Below are 19454 nucleotides of genomic sequence, written 5' to 3'. Positions count from 1 at the left end.
AATACTTGGAGTTCGGAGCAATAACGCAAAGTCTGTGAAAAGAGAGCCGAAAACAAAAAAGCTGAGAAATTAAAACAGGTGAGCAGGAACAGAGAGGCAGCGGAGAGAGGAGAGGACGTGACCGTCCACCCACAGCGCTGCATCCCAGACAGACACACAGACAGTCTGACAAGCCGGCCTGGAGCTGGGACAGGGACACACAATCAGACACGCACACAGTTACACACAGTTACACACACACTATGAGGTGTTAAAAACATTCAGCCAACTATCTTCAAACGTCTCCCTTGCGACTATTTAATCATGCCAACAATTCACGGAGACTCACAACGGAGACATGGGCGTTGCACACGTTACACTTTATGGCTGATTTCCCCTGTTGTTGATGTCGTTGTCATGGCAACGATAGCCGCCTGGCAAAATTAAAATAAACATATTTTTTATCATGGACACATTGTCGGACCTCTTAATTTTACAATGTGTATCCCAAGCACCTTTTTCTCAAAACAATCATGTGCCTCCTGGTTGAAGTCTTTCTTGATGAAGCCTTCAATAAACCGGAGGTGCGGCAGCATGCAGGCATTCGCAGCAGCGCACGTGGGAATTATCTAACAGTTTTCATTATAAAACAAAAAAAAAGTTCCTCTTCTTTGGCTGAATGAGACCATTTATTTGACAAAATAATTACATTAAGTGTGCATATTATGAATAAACAGTATATACAGTATGATCTGTATTGTATGTGTATATAATGTAATATAAACAAAATAAAAAAATGTTATGATCAGTAGCCAGTGGATGATGAGAAATAGGTGACCTCCCACAAGCTCACCTCCCGGTAACCTTCCCAGCATCTGAAAAACATCTCCATTATTCATATCCACAACTCCCATTGCTATTTATGCAAAAAGCCCCAAGTTGGTGCATCATGTCTTTGTGTTTAATGAAATCTAGGTAAGAGATTGAAAAAAAAAAAAAAAAGGCATTCTGGGGATTTTCAGAGAGAGGTGTGCAAGTTTGTTTATGTGTGGTTGTCAGCAGTGGTGGGGGCGGAGGGACGGAGGGGAGCTCGGGAATCCTGTGATTCAGCTCCCCGAGGAGAGTCTTCCTCATTTCCCTGTAAACACAACCCGTTTTCCTGCTGACAAAGTCATGACCCCCCCGCCCCTCCTCCCCCTGGGTGCTGTGCTACAGGATATAGATAGAAAAGCGAGGCCGGCCGTGGCCCGCCGTGCGGCGCTTGGTGCATGGGAGTGATATAGAGAGTGTGAGAGAGTGTGAGACGGGTGGGTTTGCTGCTGATTGTAACAATACAGTAAAGTCCTGCATCTCAGTTGAGCGCTATTACTGGTCGGTGCGCTGCAGTACAATCCACCGCACCTTATTTCACAGAAGATTCATTTCTATGTTATAATCGGGGACATGTGGTGTGTTGCCATTGTACAAAATGTCTCTGCATTGAGGGATTTCACGCATGAGTATATCTGTATAAAAAGACAAGCACAGAATAACAACTCTCAACAAGAGACAAGCGAGCTCAAAAGTTAAACTTATCACCCAATTCAAGTGTCAAAGTGGACAAAACTCTAAAACTTTAAATTTCGCCCCACATCTTTTCTCCTTGTCCAGTAAAGTTCAGCATTACTTCGGCCCGTCACGTAAAACAGTATTAACAGTTTGCAGTTTTGCGCCATAGTGACTCACATCTTCGTTGTCGTGGCGCTGCTGGTTGCCATGGAGACAGGGAGCTCTGAACCCTGACCCTCTTGCCCCACACTTCTGAGACAGGGTTGGCATGGGACACTTTTCTCCGTCTGATTCTTCTAGAAAAAAAAAAAGGGTGAGGGGGGGGGGGTTGAGGGGGTAAAGCATTTGTTATCTGATCATTACTTTCCAAGCACGTCCTCAATCGATGAAGCCACTCTGTTATGTGAGCATGTTTGAGTAGGCATGAAGTGAGTGAGGCCTCAGCGGCGTGTGACAGGATGAGGTCGGCCAGCACTAAAGCGTCCCGGCTCATATCAAACTCATGTTTTGTTACTTGCCACGTTGACTCAGCGTTGTCTCAGCAGCTGAGGCTCAAAGCGCCTTCGAGCAGCTGTAATGTGAGCAGGCACAACATCCCTCGTCAACGCTGAGTCTCTTCAGTGCTGCCGTGTCATCACTGCCACTCCGAATATGGAAAAGATGGCCAACAGCCACTGAGACACACTGAGACACACACACACATTGCTGTCTGACAACATGCAACGCTTCAGGACCCCCTATAGCTGTTTTTTTTTTTTTTTCTAAAACCAGCCAAATTACACCCAAAACAGTCTGTACAATTTTAATTTGGGGTCAAACATTAAATGAATGAGAGGACACATGTCATGGGTTGAATAGGACCATCTGCTCAAGCATCTATTTGTATTCTCACCACACATGAAGCTCCAAATGTCGATCGATTGCTTCCTGAGCACCAACAATTGGACATCCTAGTTTTACAGACGTCATCTTTCCTCTAAATTAGTAGCATGAGCTGTTTGAAGAGTCCAATGTCTTGAATGTTTGGTGAAAATAGTTGCACACAGTTGTGTATTGTGGAAGTTGTTTACACTTCAAGTTGGTAGAAGCGTACTGACACTCTCTGGTGGTGGAGAGCAGAACTACAAGTGAGTCAATGTTATTACGCTTATTGTGTTGCTTTGATCATTTTAACCTGAAAAGCATCTTTGAGCATTTTATAAATAATATAGAAATAAAACATATTATAATTTTGTATTATTATTATTATTATTATTAAAAAGGTGAAAATTATTGTAAACTGATCTTCAGAGTTTTGAAATTTCGGTTGATTGTTTTAATTTTGGAAACTCATGACGCTGATTTGGGCAAATGGGACATAAATACTCCTCAACATCTCCAGACAATAATGTTGCAGAAGGATGATGCACTTACCTGCAGATGTACTTTTATCCTCTCTGTCCACAGGCGGCGTTATCAGCACTTCTGTATCTTCTCTAGTTCTAGTTAACTGAATGACTTCTCTGTTGTTTGTCTTCCTCTGTCTGGTTCTTTGTTGGATGTTACAACAACAGGACTGTCCTGTCGCCATCTTAAGTTCAGTGCTTGTGTCGGTGTCTGTCTTTGTCCTGCTCTCAGTATCACCGTCCAATCTGACCACCATCCCCCCCTCTGATCTTTCTGGGTGATCAGCCCCGTTACCGCCCGGGACCAATTGGTTGGGCTCAGACTGCACCTGAAGGGTTTCAGCACTATGACGTCCCCATGAAATCACTTTATTCTCATCACCAGGTGGCTGTTCAACTTCTTTCATTTCAGATGCATTAACTCTGAACTCTTTCTCTTCCTCCTCCTCGGGCTCTTCTGCGTTGGTGTCACAGTATTCCTGCGCTGTACATGCCTCAGTCACGTGTTCTGAATCCAACTCTTCTTCTTCAACTTCATTTCTCATCAGCCTGGGTGAATGTGCATCACAGCCTCTTTTCTGTCTTGTTACAAAGCCACTGGGAGGTAGATGGACTCTTCCAGTAATAGCTGCCTGCGACTCTGATTGTTGATATAAAATACCTCCATCTTCCTCTCCACTTGTGGCCTCTTCGGTGGGGTCAGATAGCGGCTGCTTCCACTTTAATCGACCGCCTGAAGCTACAGTCTCATCTCCGCCGATGCTCCAGCGCTCTGTAGTCGTCTTTTCTCTCTGTGCAGCTGATGTGTTGTTATCTGTCTCTGCACATATTTCCAGGCAGGATGACGGTCGTTGAGGAGCCACAGCAGGTCCCTCTTCATGGGAATCGGGTCGGTCTGTTGCAGGGAACAACATCTCATCAGGACATTGCCTGTCAGAAAATACATCGAGGATGAAAGATGGCCTGGTTTCTTCACTGGGGCTATGAGAGGGAAAAGAAAATGAGCATGCAAATTTGAAAACCTCAGCTTTTCAACAAGGCCACAGAAGAATAGCATCAATACATGCTAAACTCCTACGTGCCTTACTTAATGTCAAAGTTTTACAGCTTGTGAATATCTTTTCAGAGCAAATGACAGAACAGCGTTAATATATATGGCTTTCTCTTTCTACCTGGGAAATTCATAGAAGAGATTTAACAGTCTTCTTACTTTCTCCTGGGCATAGCTTGCTGTTCAGAAAGCCTCTCTGTTATTTGGAGGGAGAGGGTATATCTGTCTTTATGGCAGAAAGATGCTGTTGCCTCAGGAACTTCATGCTGGGGAAATGAGGGAGCCCGGCCGGCCTGGTGAGCACGCGGCTCGGAGCACTTTCTGTGGGAATAAGTCTGTGAGCGCTGATAATGGGCTTCAGTTGGCCTTTGCAGTGAGGCATCCCAGCAGGAGGAGGAACAGGAGGAGGCCTGGGATGGCAGTGAGCTGTCTGGTGTCTGGGAGTGCTGATAGGAGGCCGAGGTTTGACAGCTCCGTGTCTCATCGGAGTACACTTGGGGCCGGAACCACTGTCTGAACCACAACCATGGAAAATGGATTTCTTTTACACGTTCAACAAGCACTTTACGATTAGAATATTAATGCATCAGCATATAAAAACATGCCTCAGTTATAAACTTTAATTACGGCCTATTACGCCGCAGTCAAAGCCAACAGAGTTTATATTAATATACTGTATAAAAACAGAGTGTATCAGTTGGTAAGCTAAGAGGCTTTTGCACAATCCGATCAGGTAAATAATACCAATATAGACCGATAGTGTAACTGAACATACGTCTGTTCACAGCCTGGACTTCATCAGACTCACCGATCAGCGTGTCCGTCTCGGCTCTCCTCCTCCGGCCGGCTGCTCTGAGACCAACTCTCCCGCCGGCTGCCATCACACCTCTCCACTACCACACAGCAAAACAGAACACAACTAAAAACAATATGCCTGACCTCTCAATTCTACATCACATTTACTTTTTTTCCTTAACACTATATATATATATATATATATATATATATATATATATATATATACACACACACACATTATACATCATGCTATTCTTGGGGAACACTTAAATATACACTGGGCTGGAACAGTCGAGGAAATGTGGATTATGTTGAGTAATATGTGTCTAATTAAACCAGTAGATATGGTCCATCACCAACATTAACAAAAGGCTGAATATAAAACAATATCCTGTTTAATAGCAGTTCTAAGCGATAATTGGAAAACAAAATAGGAATGAGAAAAAGACTATTGTCCCAAAAGAGACAAAAATTACAAGTACATAATTAGCATTTCTTTGATAAAAACCTGTTCAACAGAAATATTAATAACATCACTAAAGAAAAGTCTCTTGATTTTTCTGGTGTTAAAATACAGCAACAGGCTCAAGTGGTTTTCTGTCTTTCTATCCTGACTGACTTTGCCTGTGATTACTGGTGTAGGAATGGTTTCCTCTGCCTCCATGTGGACTCTGGTGCCGCAGAGCAGCCAGGATCTCCTGGGCCGCCCAGGACAGAGGCCCCGTGTACAGCCTGTCGCTACTCTGCTCCATCTCCTCCCTAACTGAGACTGGTAGCTCTCCTGTCAGTCTGTCAGTGAATCTTTGAATCCTCAGCTATCAAACAGCCTAAAGAGGACAAAGAACAGCGTTGGTTCAGTGATACACAGAACCGGTTCTAAACTAGCATCTTAAAAACTACCGGTACACAAAAACATACAATCCAGGGTCTTTTTGCACATCGGATTACACAAACATCCCAAAAAAATAAACTTAAATGACTTTAAAAGAAAAACTCCATAGAAAGCATTTTATTTTATTTATCAAATGAAAGAAAACAAAGAGGAGAAAAGACATTTTAGGACATCACATGACAGAACAAGACAGAGTTTATATGAACGTTTATATGAAATAAACACACTAATGAATCCCAACGATTATAGAAACACTGCAGGTTTTTTTCTTTCCCATGTTGGCTGCTGTCCATCTCCCACACAAACCAAGTGAAGGTACGATCTCACTTGTTATCAGCACAGATCAGGAGTATACGTCTGCTACGGTAGAAAAGAGTGCAGATTATTAGATGAGCATTGGATGTGGAGGCTGAGCTGACTGGAGGCCCTCATTGTGTATTCTTTCAGGTTTTACGGCTGCCCTCTCTTTGCAGCCATTTTGACCTCCAGATCTTCCACTATTTTCTGCAGCAGCCGGGGATCCAAGTGGAAGTAGATGTATAATTCCCTCTCCCGCCTGAGGAGGGCGCTGCGCTCCAGCTGAGAACGCTTGCCTTTCACGTCTTTCAGGATATCCTGCATTACTTGCTGCAAACTCTGCAGCTGAGACTCTGCTTCTACCAGCTTCACCGTCAGCTCCTGTACAGACAGAAGGAAGACGGATGAGAAACAGACATCACACAGATGAAACTACGAGCTGCCTAAAGAATAGCTTGAATCACCAAAAATACATAACTAGTTATGCAAATAAGGTAATTTCTACAGTTAATCAGCTTATTCACAAATATTTTGAAATAACATGCTTCTTCCAATTAACTCATATCCAGACATTACACCCCATACAAATGAAACTCGACACAATTTGCAATGCTTATTTTTTTTTCTGTTAAGCTTACGTGCATTAAATATCATTAAAATATAATTTATTCACCTAATCCACACAGGTCTACGGATTTTTAATACGTGCCCGAAGAGAAATAAGTCACCATATAAACAGATTTACACACACAGTCTATGACCTATGGCGGACTCACATTAGGGGTCGAGTGCAGTCTGTATGGTTGACCATGTGCATAAAATGAAAAGAAACAAACCCACCTGTGCATTGGTGAAAAGGAGCTCCTGGTCAGCGGTGGCCGTTGGACATACCTGCGGGCCTAAGACCAGCTGCTGGAGCTGTGTGTGCGTGGCCCTATCCAGCGCCTCGTAGTCGCCACGAAGACGAGCCGATGTGTAGTTCTGCTCACGGCAGGCACCAGCCAGCGCATCTCGGGTCAACTGGAGGTCGCCCGCCAGATCACGAGCAGCCTGGTCCAACGCTTCGTATGTCCGAAAAGGCTCAGATCGCCCGTGGGCTGAACCGTGGTCCAGGATCTGGAGCAGCCTGAGGAGATGGGTTGGATATGACACCGAGTTACGTTTCAATGAGAGACAGCCTCTCGTTACATATAGTGTCATAAGCACAAAGCCGTGTTCACAGTACTGCAGTACTGCTTAGGTGAGCGTTCAATCCTAGTTTAGGTTTGCAAACATTAACATGTCACCGAACAGCCACGAGAGTACGGTGAGCCTGAGAATCAACTCACTCACATTCTGGTATTTCTGTAGTTGTACTTTTTCCACCAAGATAAAAAGCCTCAGTATATATTTATATATATACACTAGTCTGTCAAGGTTTGACATATTCACTTCTAAAATGCTGATATTTAGGAAAAACTGTAATAAAAAACACTTTCAGCTCTAAAAAAACCAGGTGTATAATAGACCCAGTTAAAACCTTCTCACCTGCTGAAGGCTGCGTCCTTACAGCTGATGATGGGGTTGGGCCGGGGGTTGACTGCCAAGTCAGGGTGAGCCAGGGATTCGATCCTTAGAGAAGCTGCTTCGCCCTCCCTTACCAGTCTACCGTTAGCTTCTCCGAGCTGCTTCTGACATGTCCTCCACCTCCTCAGCTCCATCTCCTGAGCCAGGAGGACCAAGTCAAAGGACGCTTTCTGCCGGAGTAAGTAGTCACGTATCTATGTGGAGAGATTTACATTTCATTTTAGTTTGATGGTTTCAGCTGATTCTCATTTTCACACTGTCATTGAAGGCATTGAAAACTTGAATAATTCCTACAATGCATAAAACCGTGAATAGACACGAGGCTGAAACCCAGACTTTTATTTGTGATTAATTCTTGAAGAGCAGAAAGGTTAAATCTGATATGTTATATGTTTGTTCCAACAGTGGTCTTTGACCTCTGACCTGTCTGTGAAAAAGAGTGAGCAAAATATGTCTCAAGAAATCTAATTATGTGGCAAGTATTATATGTTTATCACACAAACAGTGCCAGCTACTAACCCGATCCTGTTTGGAGGTGTAGTAGTCCTGCCTGGCCAGCTGCAGAGCCAGGTCTCCTCTCACTACCGGCACGTTAAGCAACCTGGCTGACTCTCTAAGGGCAGCAGGTACCGGGCCACGAAGCAGAGCCTCCAGCTCAGCCTCCACCGCCTGCAGCTCCTTCCTGGACACAACCTCTCGTACATGCAGTGAGGAGGAGGAGGAGGAGGTGGACATGCTCTGGCAGAGAGAAGGAAAGACGAGTTTAGAGAGGAAGCCAGAACAGTAATAACACACCTCCAGGATGATGGTGACGTCTGCTTTACCTTGGTATGAGAAGACTTTCCTGAGAGCCAGTCCAGCCCTGCCTTGACGCTCTTCTCCTCTGCAGTGGCCTGCATCAGTTGGTGCTGGGACACAATATGAGCCCACTGAAGTCTGGCCATCTCCGTCCTCCTGCGATCCACCTCCCGCTCCTCCCTCCTTCGCCCCTCATGCTCGCCCTCGTCGTCCTCTCCATCTTCACAGGTACTGAGGTCGAGGACGTGGAAGCGCTCAGAGCAAGAAGTCTCAACGATATCTGAAATGCCCTGGAAAAAATGCTTCTGCGTGAAGGCAGCTAGAGTTTTAGTGTTGAGCTCCTCTTGATGCAGGTATGGATCCAGGGACAGCTGAGAGGGGAGGGCAGCGGAGCTGTGGGAGGTGGAAGGCTTTGACTGGACCACAGGTTCCCCTTTTTGCTTGGTTTCTGCCTGAACTCTGAGATATGAAGAAAGCCGGCTCACCTCCTCTGTTAGGTTTTGTAACAGTGCGTTGGTGTCAGCATTTTCAGCTGCAACGGAAGCATTGGTTTCCTTTAGCTTACATGCAGCGCTCTCCAGCTCCGCAGCGAGGCGCAGGTCAACATCTGCACGGGAGGTGGCCACGACCTGCAGCTTGTTGCAGCGCCGCTGCTTGAGCTCCTTCTCTTTACGCAGAGCCTCAAGTTCTGCCTCCAAGTCCTCTACGGTCAAATCCCCCTCTGTGGCAAACGCGGAAGAAGAAGAAGACGAGCCATAGAGGTTTGCATCTGAAGGAACAATGGTTTTAAGGACCTCGCCCAAGGCTGCTTCATCCAGAATCGGTTTACCGGACTTCTTCAGCTCCTGAAAAGCACGCGCCTCCTCCGTGGTGAGGACGTTGCTCCGGTTCAGGGTCCGGCAGACGAAGCGCAAGAGGTGAAGGTTGTCTGGGGCGCAGTCAAACAGCCAATCGAACTCCGAGGCCTTCAGTGACGACGCACCGGGATAACCTAGACGGCCCAGGGCCTCCACAAACTGGCCACCGTCTAACATGTCTAACCCCTCTGATACAGTCACACAGCAACACAATGCAGATGAAGGAGGATTAGACAGAAAGGAAGAGTCAGAGAAGATATTGCAAAGGATGATTATGCACTAATGAAACTATCCGCTCTGTGGGAGGATGAAAAACACTTTATCACATGTACATGTTCAAACTTTCCTTGTACAAAGTCACATTACAGAAAAAACATTAAGAGAGAACACAAAACACAACAGAAAACATGAATGGCATTGAGGGAAAGCGTTAGAACTGAATTACAACAAATATGAGTAAAAAAGCAACAGGTAGGTGTCCTGCAGGACGGATCTGACCACTTTATAGAGTTAATAATCATAGAAACACCGTGATTAGACGTAAATATGTAAATAATCGAAATGTGAATCTTAAGTAAAAGTACACGACGTGGCAATTATACCTGAATCTATGACGTCACCGTCGAGGAAACGTTTTCAACATTATACAACATAAAGTGGCTGTCGTCGTCTCCGGTGGTGAACACGGATGGATTCTGTTTAAAGTGTGTTTGATTCTGTTTAAAGTGTGTTTTGATTCTGTTTAAAGTGTGTTTGATTCTGTTTAAAGTGTTTTGATTCTGTTTAAAGTGTGTTTGATTCTGTTTAAAGTGTTTGATTCTGTTTAAAGTGTGTTTTGATTCTGTTTAAAGTGTTTTGATTCTGTTTAAAGTGTTTTGATTCTGTTTAAAGTGTTTTGATTCTGTTTAAAGTGTTTTGATTCTGTTTAAAGTGTGTTTTGATTCTGTTTAAAGTGTGTTTGATTCTGTTTAAAGTGTTTGATTCTGTTTAAAGTGTTTTGATTCTGTTTAAAGTGTTTTGATTCTGTTTAAAGTGTGATTCTGTTTATTCTGTTTAAAGTGTTTTTCTGATTCTGTTTAAAGTGTTTTGATTCTGTTTAAAGTGTGTTTGATTCTGTTTAAAGTGTGTTTGATTCTGTTTAAAGTGTTTTGATTCTGTTTAAAGTGTGTTTGATTCTGTTTAAAGTGTTTGATTCTGTTTAAAGTGTTTTGATTCTGTTTAAAGTGTGTTTTGTTTGATTCTGTTTAAAGTGTTTTTGATTCTGTTTAAAGTTCTGTTTAAAGTGTTTTGATTCTGTTTAAAGTGTTTTGATTCTGTTTAAAGTGTTTTGATTCTGTTTAAAGTGTGTTTTGATTCTGTTTAAAGTGTTTTGATTCTGTTTAAAGTGTGTTTGTTTAAAGTGTGTTTGATTCTGTTTAAAGTGTCTGTTTAAAGTGTTTGATTTGTTTAAAGTGTGTTTGATTCTGTTTAAAGTGTGTTTGATTCTGTTTAAAGTGTTTTGATTCTGTTTAAAGTGTTTTGATTCTGTTTAAAGTGTTTCTGTTTATTCTGTTTAAAGTGTTTTCTGAAAGTGTCTGTTTAAAGTGTGTTTTGATTCTGTTTAAAGTGTGTTTTGATTCTGTTTAAAGTGTGTTTGATTCTGTTTAAAGTGTGTTTGATTCTGTTTAAAGTGTTTTGATTCTGTTTAAAGTGTGTTTTGATTCTGTTTAAAGTGTTTGATTCTGTTTAAAGTGTGTTTGATTCTGTTTAAAGTGTTTTGATTCTGTTTAAAGTGTGTTTGATTCTGTTTAAAGTGTGTTTGATTCTGTTTAAAGTGTTTTGATTCTGTTTAAAGTGTTTTGATTCTGTTTAAAGTGTGTTTGATTCTGTTTAAAGTGTGTTTGATTCTGTTTAAAGTGTGTTTGATTCTGTTTATTCTGTTTTGATTCTGTTTATTCTGTTTAAAGTGTGTTTGATTCTGTTTAAAGTGTGTTTGATTCTGTTTAAAGTGTGTTTGATTCTGTTTAAAGTGTGTGTTTGATTCTGTTTAAAGTGTTTTGATTCTGTTTAAAGTGTTTTGATTCTGTTTATTGTTTGATTCTGTTTAAAGTGTGTTTGATTCTGTTTAAAGTGTTTTGATTCTGATGTCTGTTTAAAGTGTTTTGATTCTGTTTAAAGTGTTTGATTCTGTTTAAAGTGTTTGATTCTGTTTAAAGTGTTTTTCTGATTCTGTTTAAAGTGTGTTTGATTCTGTTTAAAGTGTGTTTGATTCTGTTTAAAGTGTTTTGATTCTGTTTAAAGTGTTTGATTCTGTTTAAAGTGTTTTGATTCTGTTTAAAGTGTTTTGATTCTGTTTAAAGTGTGTTTTGATTCTGTTTAAAGTGTGTTTGATTCTGTTTAAAGTGTGTTTGATTCTGTTTAAAGTGTGTTTGATTCTGTTTAAAGTGTGTTTGATTCTGTTTAAAGTGTTTTGATTCTGTTTAAAGTGTGTTTGATTCTGTTTAAAGTGTGTTTGATTCTGTTTAAAGTGTGTTTGATTCTGTTTAAAGTGTGTTTGATTCTGTTTAAAGTGTGTTTGATTCTGTTTAAAGTGTTTTGATTCTGTTTAAAGTGTGTTTGATTCTGTTTTGATTCTGTTTATTCTGTTTTGATTCTGTTTATTCTGTTTAAAGTGTGTTTGATTCTGTTTAAAGTGTGTTTGATTCTGTTTAAAGTGTTTTGATTCTGTTTAAAGTGTGTTTGATTCTGTTTTTGATTCTGTTTAAAGTGTTTTGATTTGATTCTGTTTAAAGTGTGTTTGATTCTGTTTAAAGTGTTTTGATTCTGTTTAAAGTGTTTGATTCTGTTTAAAGTGTGTTGATTCTGTTTAAAGTGTTTTGATTCTGTTTAAAGTGTTTTGATTCTGTTTAAAGTGTGATTCTGTTTAAAGTGTTTTGATTCTGTTTATTCTGTTTAAAGTGTTTTGATTCTGTTTAAAGTGTGTTTGATTCTGTTTAAAGTGTGTTTGATTCTGTTTAAAGTGTGTTTGATTCTGTTTAAAGTGTGTTTGATTCTGTTTAAAGTGTGTTTGATTCTGTTTAAAGTGTTTTGATTCTGTTTAAAGTGTTTGATTCTGTTTAAAGTGTGTTTGATTCTGTTTAAAGTGTTTGATTCTGTTTAAAGTGTTTTGATTCTGTTTAAAGTGTGTTTGATTCTGTTTAAAGTGTGTTTGATTCTGTTTAAAGTGTTTTGATTCTGTTTAAAGTGTTTGATTCTGTTTAAAGTGTTTTGATTCTGTTTTTTGATTCTGTTTAAAGTGTTTGATTCTGTTTAAAGTGTTTTGATTCTGTTTAAAGTGTGATTCTGTTTAAAGTTGTTTGATTCTGTTTAAAGTGTGATTTGATTCTGTTTAAAGTGTGTTTGATTCTGATTCTGTTTAAAGTGTTTTGATTCTGTTTAAAGTGTGTTTGATTCTGTTTAAAGTGTTTTGATTCTGTTTAAAGTGTTTTGATTCTGTTTAAAGTGTGTTTGATTCTGAAAGTGTCTGTTTAAAGTGTGTTGATTCTGTTTAAAGTGTTTGATTCTGTTTAAAGTGTTTTGATTCTGTTTAAAGTGTTTGATTCTGTTTAAAGTGTGATTCTGTTTAAAGTGTGTTTTGATTCTGTTTAAAGTGTGTTTGATTCTGTTTAAAGTGTGTTTGATTCTGTTTAAAGTGTTTTGATTCTGTTTAAAGTGTGTTTGATTCTGTTTAAAGTGTTTTTGTTTATTCTGATTCTTTTAAAGTGTTTTTAAAGATTCTGTTTAAAGTGTGTTGATTCTGTTTAAAGTGTGTTTGATTCTGTTTAAAGTGTGTTTGATTCTGTTTAAAGTGTTTTGATTCTGTTTAAAGTGTGTTTGATTCTGTTTAAAGTGTTTGATTTGATTCTGTTTAAAGTGTTTTGATTCTGTTTAAAGTGTGTTTGATTCTGTTTAAAGTGTGTTTGATTCTGTTTAAAGTGTGTTTGTTTAAAGTGTGTTTGATTCTGTTTAAAGTGTTTGATTCTGTTTAAAGTGTTTGATTCTGTTTAAAGTGTGTTTGATTCTGTTTAAAGTGTTTTTCTGTTTAAAGTGTTTGATTTGATTCTGTTTAAAGTGTGTTTGATTCTGTTTAAAGTGTTTTGATTCTGTTTAAAGTGTTTTGATTCTGTTTAAAGTGTTTGATTCTGTTTAAAGTGTGTTTGATTCTGTTTAAAGTGTTTTGATTCTGTTTAAAGTGTTTGATTCTGTTTAAAGTGTTTGATTCTGTTTAAAGTGTGTTTTGATTCTGTTTAAAGTGTTTTGATTCTGTTTAAAGTGTGTTTGATTCTGTTTAAAGTGTTTTGATTCTGTTTAAAGTGTTTTGATTCTGTTTAAAGTGTTTGATTCTGTTTAAAGTGTTTTGATTCTGTTTAAAGTGTGTTTGATTCTGTTTAAAGTGTTTTGATTCTGTTTAAAGTGTTTGATTCTGTTTAAAGTGTGTTTGGGCTGAAAGGAGCTGAAGATGAACGGATATTCGTGTTTAACATGCTAACAAATCCGGAACACGTCAAAGTGTTGACGGACACGAGCCGGTTAACGGAGACAAAGCGAGGCTCGCCCGGTAAGTGCCGTAGCTCGTGTCAGTTGGAGTAATACTGTGCTTCGTGTGTTTTCCGACGGATAAAAGCATAAATAGTCGACGAACAGCCGCCTCGATACTTACAATCTGGTTAGAAACAACTCCCCGTTTTGTTAGCATCCCGTCGTAGCCGGTCGAGTGTGTGCGCGCGCCAAACATCCAAACCGAGCGTACGTCCTTCCGCAGGGCCGGCACGTGACGCCCCACGTCATTACGTTGAGGCCAAGCAAAACCTTTCGACCAATCAGATTGGTGTCCCGCCCTCGCTCCTCCCATTGTCCTATCACCTCGCGGCCCTTTTGCTGCGACTGTTCTTCAGAGTGAGTTCACAACTTCTTCCGTTTCTTTGTGGAAAAAAACCAGCTGGTGAGTCGAGAGGAGAAAGAGGACGCAGCTGTTTGAGATAATAGTCTACTGAGCTACATGAGGTACTGTTTGAATAGAAGAGGCACATTTAAGGAAGCAGAGTTCACTTCTCACTTTTAACTTGTGGCTTCTTTTTCACACCAACTCCAACATTAGTAGTTCAGTTTCTATAGTTGTATACTAAGGAAGGAAGGAACAATAGAGATGGATCTGGCTGTATAGTCTGATGATTACTTCTGCCTGTGTTTTGTTGTTGTTGTTGTTGCATGTGTGTATTCCTGGATGTGTATGTAGGAATGTTTGAGGAAGATGATGATGGTTTTGTACCGAGAGGATCCAGAGCTGCAGGGCAACCCACCATGCACAAGTGTTAACATGAAAGAGTGAAAAGATTGAAAGTTATTTCAGGTTTAATTCAATTCTAAGTGCTTTCTTCTTCTCACTTTCACAGCTTAATTGTTCTTCAGTGAGAAAGCCTTTATACTGTAGCGTCCTTTTTTTTAAATTTATTATACTCTGGGTCGTGCATCTAATATATGTTCCTGTCTGTTCCACAAAATCTAGCAACTGTCCCTCTCACGGCCGACCCAAAACAAAGAACCATGGTCCAATCCAAGACGTGGATCCTGTCCAAGCACTTCGACGGCTTCCCAAAGGACAGCAACTTTGAGCTGAAGCTGGAGGAGATCCCCGAGCCCAAAGATGGAGGTGGGATGAGATGGAGGACCGGTTTGTGTTCTCTGAAGAGGAGCACACACGATTCTGAGCACTTTGAACAGGAGTGTACTTAAAAAAATATTGGTTTTGTTTTCAGAGGTGCTTTTGGAAGCGGTATTTCTGAGTGTGGACCCGTACATGAGGTGAGTGGGATCACATTGAAAAACATACCAAATTATTATTATTATTATTATTATTACAAAATAATTTATGAAGCTAAAAACATACATTTGATGAACTGTTTGTGTCGACAGGCCATTCAGCAGGGTCCGCATGAAGGAAGGCGATGTGATGATCGGCACTCAAGTGGCCAAGTAAGGAACACACACACACATGCGCACACACACACACACACGCACACAAACAACACACACAGAAAGGCCTTTAATCTGTCATGATTTAATTCATGTCTGACGTTCACTGAGACAGAACAGGGTCTTCGCCTGCTGTTAATTTACCGAAGCCTTTGATTCACGGAGACTCGAGCGAATACAAACAATTGCGAGATCCTTGGCGGTGAGTTCAGACACGTAATCTTGTTGCAGTGAAGATGTTTTAGTTGGTAAACATGCAGAATAAATTACTTGCGAAACCATTTTCCAGAGCGCTTTCAAAAGAATTCTGACTTAAAACCACATGTTGCATATTTCTGTGTGCTTGAACCCATCTGGCCACATGTTTTGACATGCAGCTGTGTGGGATACCAAACCACATTAAAAAATACAAACATAAACATCCCCACAGACATGTCCGGAGAAGAACAATAAAAATCAGCTTTTACTTGTAATTTGTGTCTGAAGAAAGAATCTTAATTACCACGGTGGACGTTTTTACAATGACATCGGCGTCTCCTCCCTCACTGAAAGATCCAGAATCTATAAACATGCAAATATATATATATGTTTTTTTATTTCAAATGACGTCTCCCTGACATCACTCAAACATTATCATCAGTATTTGTGCAACGCAGGCTTCAGGTGTTCTCATCATACGTATGTTGGATTCGCTTCTACGTTAGTCATCATGACATCATAAAATCCTGCTTGCAGGAACTTGCCTTAAAGGAGCAGTGTGCAGGATCTAGTGAAGTTACAGACTGCAACCAACTGAACACCCCTCACAAGATTTACTGTAGAAATATGAGAGTCTCTGTGGAAAAGCACCGGTTCCCTCTGTAGATACGAAGGGTTCATTCTGAGGAGGAGGAAGTTTACACTAATACAAAAATATATAATTATGAATATTACATTCCATTTCTACCAATCGATCCCTCTCGATTCTATAGACTGAACCTTCAAACTTCAAAGTCTCATCAGAAGAATTTGAAAATCAAAAAGCTCATTTCTGAGTAGAGGAGGACTTCCAGAGTAATAATATTAAATGTACTTACTACTCGTGGTCGTCGCCACCTCTGGAACTGAGCATCTCACAGATTGAAGCTCCAACAGGTGAGAAACACTCAACTGACAGGTGCCTTTTTGTTCTTCTTGATTTGTCTCCCTGCAGAGTGACCCAGAGTAAGAACCCGGCGTTTCCCGTTGGAAGCCACGTGGTGGGTCACTGCGGCTGGAGGACCCACACGGTCTCCGACGGGACGGCCCTCGTTCCCATCATGTCCGACTGGCCTCACGACATCTCGCTGTCGCTGGCTCTGGGAGTCTTCGGCTTGCCCGGGTGAGCCTGGTGTTAGGTTGCCTGGTTGGGTGGTGATAGAGAGGACAGGAGAACATCTGGCAGAAAATACGACTCATTTTCTTTATAGATATTTGGATTTTTCAGCAGCTGGATGTAAACAAAGTTACCGATGCAGAACCTTAAATTAAAAAAAAAAAAAAAAAAACTTGTTTATTTGTGTCAGTAGTTTTGTTTATAACAGATTTAAGGTTAGTAAAAAGGAAGACAGAGTGTTTCTAAGGTACAAAAATCTGCCTTCTTTTGAGAAAATAAAGGAGTGAGGCTGCAGACGTTTTGTTATGGGAGCAGTTACAAAGAGTTCACATGGTGAAGGTCAACAAGACTGAAGGGAAAACCCTGTTTGTGCCTCGCTGCAGACTGACGGCCGTTTACGGGATAGAAGAAGTCCTGGGACTCCAGAAGGGAGAGACCCTGTTGGTGAACGCTGCCGCCGGAGCGGTGGGCTCCGTGGTGGGACAGATCGCCAAGATCAAGGGCTGCAAGGTGGTGGGCTCTGCAGGGACCGACGCCAAGGTGGCTTTCCTCAAAGAGCTGGGGTTCGATGAGGCCTTCAACTACAAAACCGTCAGGTCTCTGGAGGAGGCGCTGAAGAAGGCGTCTCCCGAGGGATACGACTGCTTCTTCGAAAATGTAAGCGATGGTGGGGCAGTTATTGGGGTCCTGACTGGTTGTTAATGCTGCGGTTGTAATATTTGTATAAGTGACGCCCTGGTCATGGTTTTAGGTGGGAGGTCCTTCTTCAGATGTTGCCTTGCAGCAAATGAAGAACTTTGGAAGAATAGCTGTGTGTGGAAGTATTTCTACATACAATGACAGCACAACCCAGACAGGTCGGGACTTCCCTACTTCATTTCTTTTAAACATTTGCCTGTTATGCAGTTAAAACCTGCACTTATGTAATTTTCCACTAGAGGGCGACGTTGAGCTGCTGCCATTTCATAAGAGCTGTTTGCAGACAGTTTTGTGGACATAATTTGTTTCCTGGAGCTCCCACTGATCCTTTTTCTGCCTCTTCCAGGGCCGTACCACCACCTGACCATGATCTTCAAGCAGCTCAAGATGGAGGGCTTCATACAGAGCAGGTGGGAGCACAAGCACCCCGAAACACTCAACAGACTGATGGCGTGGATGAAAGAGGTGGGTGACTAAAAACAGTTTAATATTAAATCAAATACACTTTTTTTTTTAACGTGTTTTGTTCACTAAAGATTTAAACCTCAGTTTGTGTTTTTTGCGTCAGTGTAATTGTATTTATTCTGCTGCTGCAGGGCAAGCTGAAGAGTAGGGAGCACATCACAAAGGGCTTTGAAAACATGCCAACTGCTTTCATGGGGATGCTGCAGGGACAAAACATCGGCAAGGCGGTCATCGCAGTCTGAATCAGTTTTACTACGAACTAACATCATGACAGAATTCACACATGAAGGATGACCAACAGATGTACAACTAATCACGTAGTTTCATACTAACATGTCAGTGTAGGTTTTGTGAACGTCGCATTTACAGTGGTGTGAAAAAATGTTTGCCTCCTTCCTGATTTCTTATTTTTTTGCATGTCTGTCACACTTAAATGTTTCAGATCATCAACAAATTTAAATATTAGTCAAAGATAACAAGTAAACACAAAATGCAGTTTTTAAATGAAGGTTTTTATTATTAAGGGAGAAAAACAATCCAAACCCACATGGCCCTGTGTGGAAAAGTGTTTGCCCCCTAAACCTAATAACTGGTTGGACCACCCTCAGCAGCAACAACTGCAATCAAGAGTTTGCGATAACTTTGGGACTGGAGTCCCAAAGCTTTAGAAATGGCTTTAGAACCTTTTCCAGACTGATAGATCTCAATTACTTTCTTTCTCATTTGTTCCTGAATTTCGTTGGATATCAGCATGATGTCTATCTTTTGAGGATCTTCTGGTCTACTTCACTTTGTCAGGCAGGTCCTATTGAAGTGATTTCTTGATAGAGAACAGGTGTGTCAGTAATCAGGCCTGGGTGTGGCTCGAGAAATTGAACTCAGGTGTGATGAACCACAGTTAAGTTATGTTTTAACAGGAGGGGGCAAACACTTTTTCACACCACTGTACACATGAATTAAAAGCAGCAATAAAAGCGACTTATAGTCTCACAGTTTAGTCATTCATAATATTTAGCATTACTTTGTAACTCATTCTTAAAAATAGTTAAATGTGAAACAGTACAAGATGAGTACCAGCATCTTCTGACACATGACATAATGTGATTTGTATTTACTGGAAGTTTTTATATAGATAATAAAGTTTTTTTCTTCCAGAAATGACATCTTTTATTTTGTGTCTGGGCTTCATGTTACAGACAGAGGTTGTAAATCTAATGTTTTATTCATGTTCTGCTTTTTACTGCCTGAAGGGATGACAAAAAAAAAAGAAAAGACAACTGAAGACGTCCTTTCAGTCCTGAAATGAGTGGAGTCCAGATAATAGAGCGAGCACTTCTCACCTCCTGCTGCCAATTGCAGCTGTTTATTTGATCAACAGAGACTGTATTTTTAGACGGTCATTTGAATTTCATATGTGATGAGAGGCAGCGCCATGGTTACAGGGTAGCTTACAAACAGCCGTATTGCAGGAGAGTCTTAAGAGGTTTACAGCGTTTGTGTACCTTTCTGGATAAAAAAAAGATTTTTAAGCTATTATTTTATACTTCTATACTTCTTTATATAGGCAACTTCTATAAAACTGACACACTGGGGAGGAGCTTTATACACAAGTGGTCAAAATAATGTCACTGGGGTGCTGGAAAAATCCACCAGCTTAATAAATTGAAAGAAACTATTTGATAGAAATCAAACCATATTATCAGACTCAGAGGGAAATAGGATAAAGATGATATTAAATGATAACAGGTGTTTAAAAAGTGAAGTTATTATTGTG

The 19454-nt window shown here is 40.7% G+C and overlaps 3 protein-coding genes across 4 annotated transcripts in view; 1 reads left to right on the top strand and 2 right to left on the bottom strand.

The window, feature by feature from the left end:
• The window catches only part of poln (polymerase (DNA directed) nu), a 44619-nt gene extending 38950 nt beyond the window's left edge, over positions 1-5669 (bottom strand). The window contains exons 1-6 of the mRNA XM_069719004.1: positions 5381-5669; positions 4772-4856; positions 4123-4476; positions 2941-3893; positions 1705-1823; positions 123-184 (exon numbers count right to left, since the gene is read on the bottom strand). Of these exons, the coding sequence (XP_069575105.1) occupies positions 123-184; positions 1705-1823; positions 2941-3893; positions 4123-4476; positions 4772-4856; positions 5381-5513 (1706 nt within the window). The 5' untranslated portion in view covers positions 5514-5669. The remainder of the gene's footprint in view (positions 1-122; positions 185-1704; positions 1824-2940; positions 3894-4122; positions 4477-4771; positions 4857-5380) is intronic.
• A 90-nt stretch (positions 5670-5759) lies between these two features.
• On the bottom strand, positions 5760-13932 carry haus3 (HAUS augmin-like complex, subunit 3). The gene is made up of 6 exons (XM_069718995.1): positions 13850-13932; positions 8341-9359; positions 8036-8254; positions 7478-7710; positions 6791-7076; positions 5760-6331 (listed from the first exon to the last, which is right to left on the bottom strand). The coding sequence occupies exons 2-6, from the start codon at positions 9346-9348 to the stop codon at positions 6104-6106; spliced, it is 1974 nt and encodes a 657-aa protein (XP_069575096.1). The 5' UTR covers positions 9349-9359; positions 13850-13932; the 3' UTR covers positions 5760-6103.
• Positions 13933-14057: 125 nt separating this feature from the next.
• LOC138633019 (prostaglandin reductase 1-like) lies at positions 14058-17988 on the top strand. 2 transcript variants are annotated; one of them, XM_069718985.1, is made up of 9 exons: positions 14058-14131; positions 14696-14839; positions 14946-14991; positions 15103-15162; positions 16355-16522; positions 16900-17173; positions 17268-17373; positions 17562-17680; positions 17812-17988. In XM_069718985.1, exons 2-9 carry the CDS (start codon positions 14734-14736, stop codon positions 17920-17922), a joined length of 990 nt encoding a protein of 329 aa, XP_069575086.1. In that variant the 5' UTR covers positions 14058-14131; positions 14696-14733; the 3' UTR covers positions 17923-17988. The 2 variants fall into 2 exon arrangements, with proteins under 2 accessions (XP_069575086.1, XP_069575085.1); XM_069718984.1 differs by having other exon boundaries at positions 14084-14193.
• The last annotated feature ends 1466 nt before the right edge of the window (positions 17989-19454 follow it).

This window comes from Brachyistius frenatus, unplaced genomic scaffold, assembly GCF_029030835.1.
Source record: "Brachyistius frenatus isolate BFR_SWC_R1_liver_20210118 unplaced genomic scaffold, ASM2903083v1 Contig_203, whole genome shotgun sequence".
NCBI lineage: Eukaryota > Metazoa > Chordata > Actinopteri > Embiotocidae > Brachyistius > Brachyistius frenatus.
This window is presented reverse-complemented; position numbering and strand designations above follow the sequence as displayed.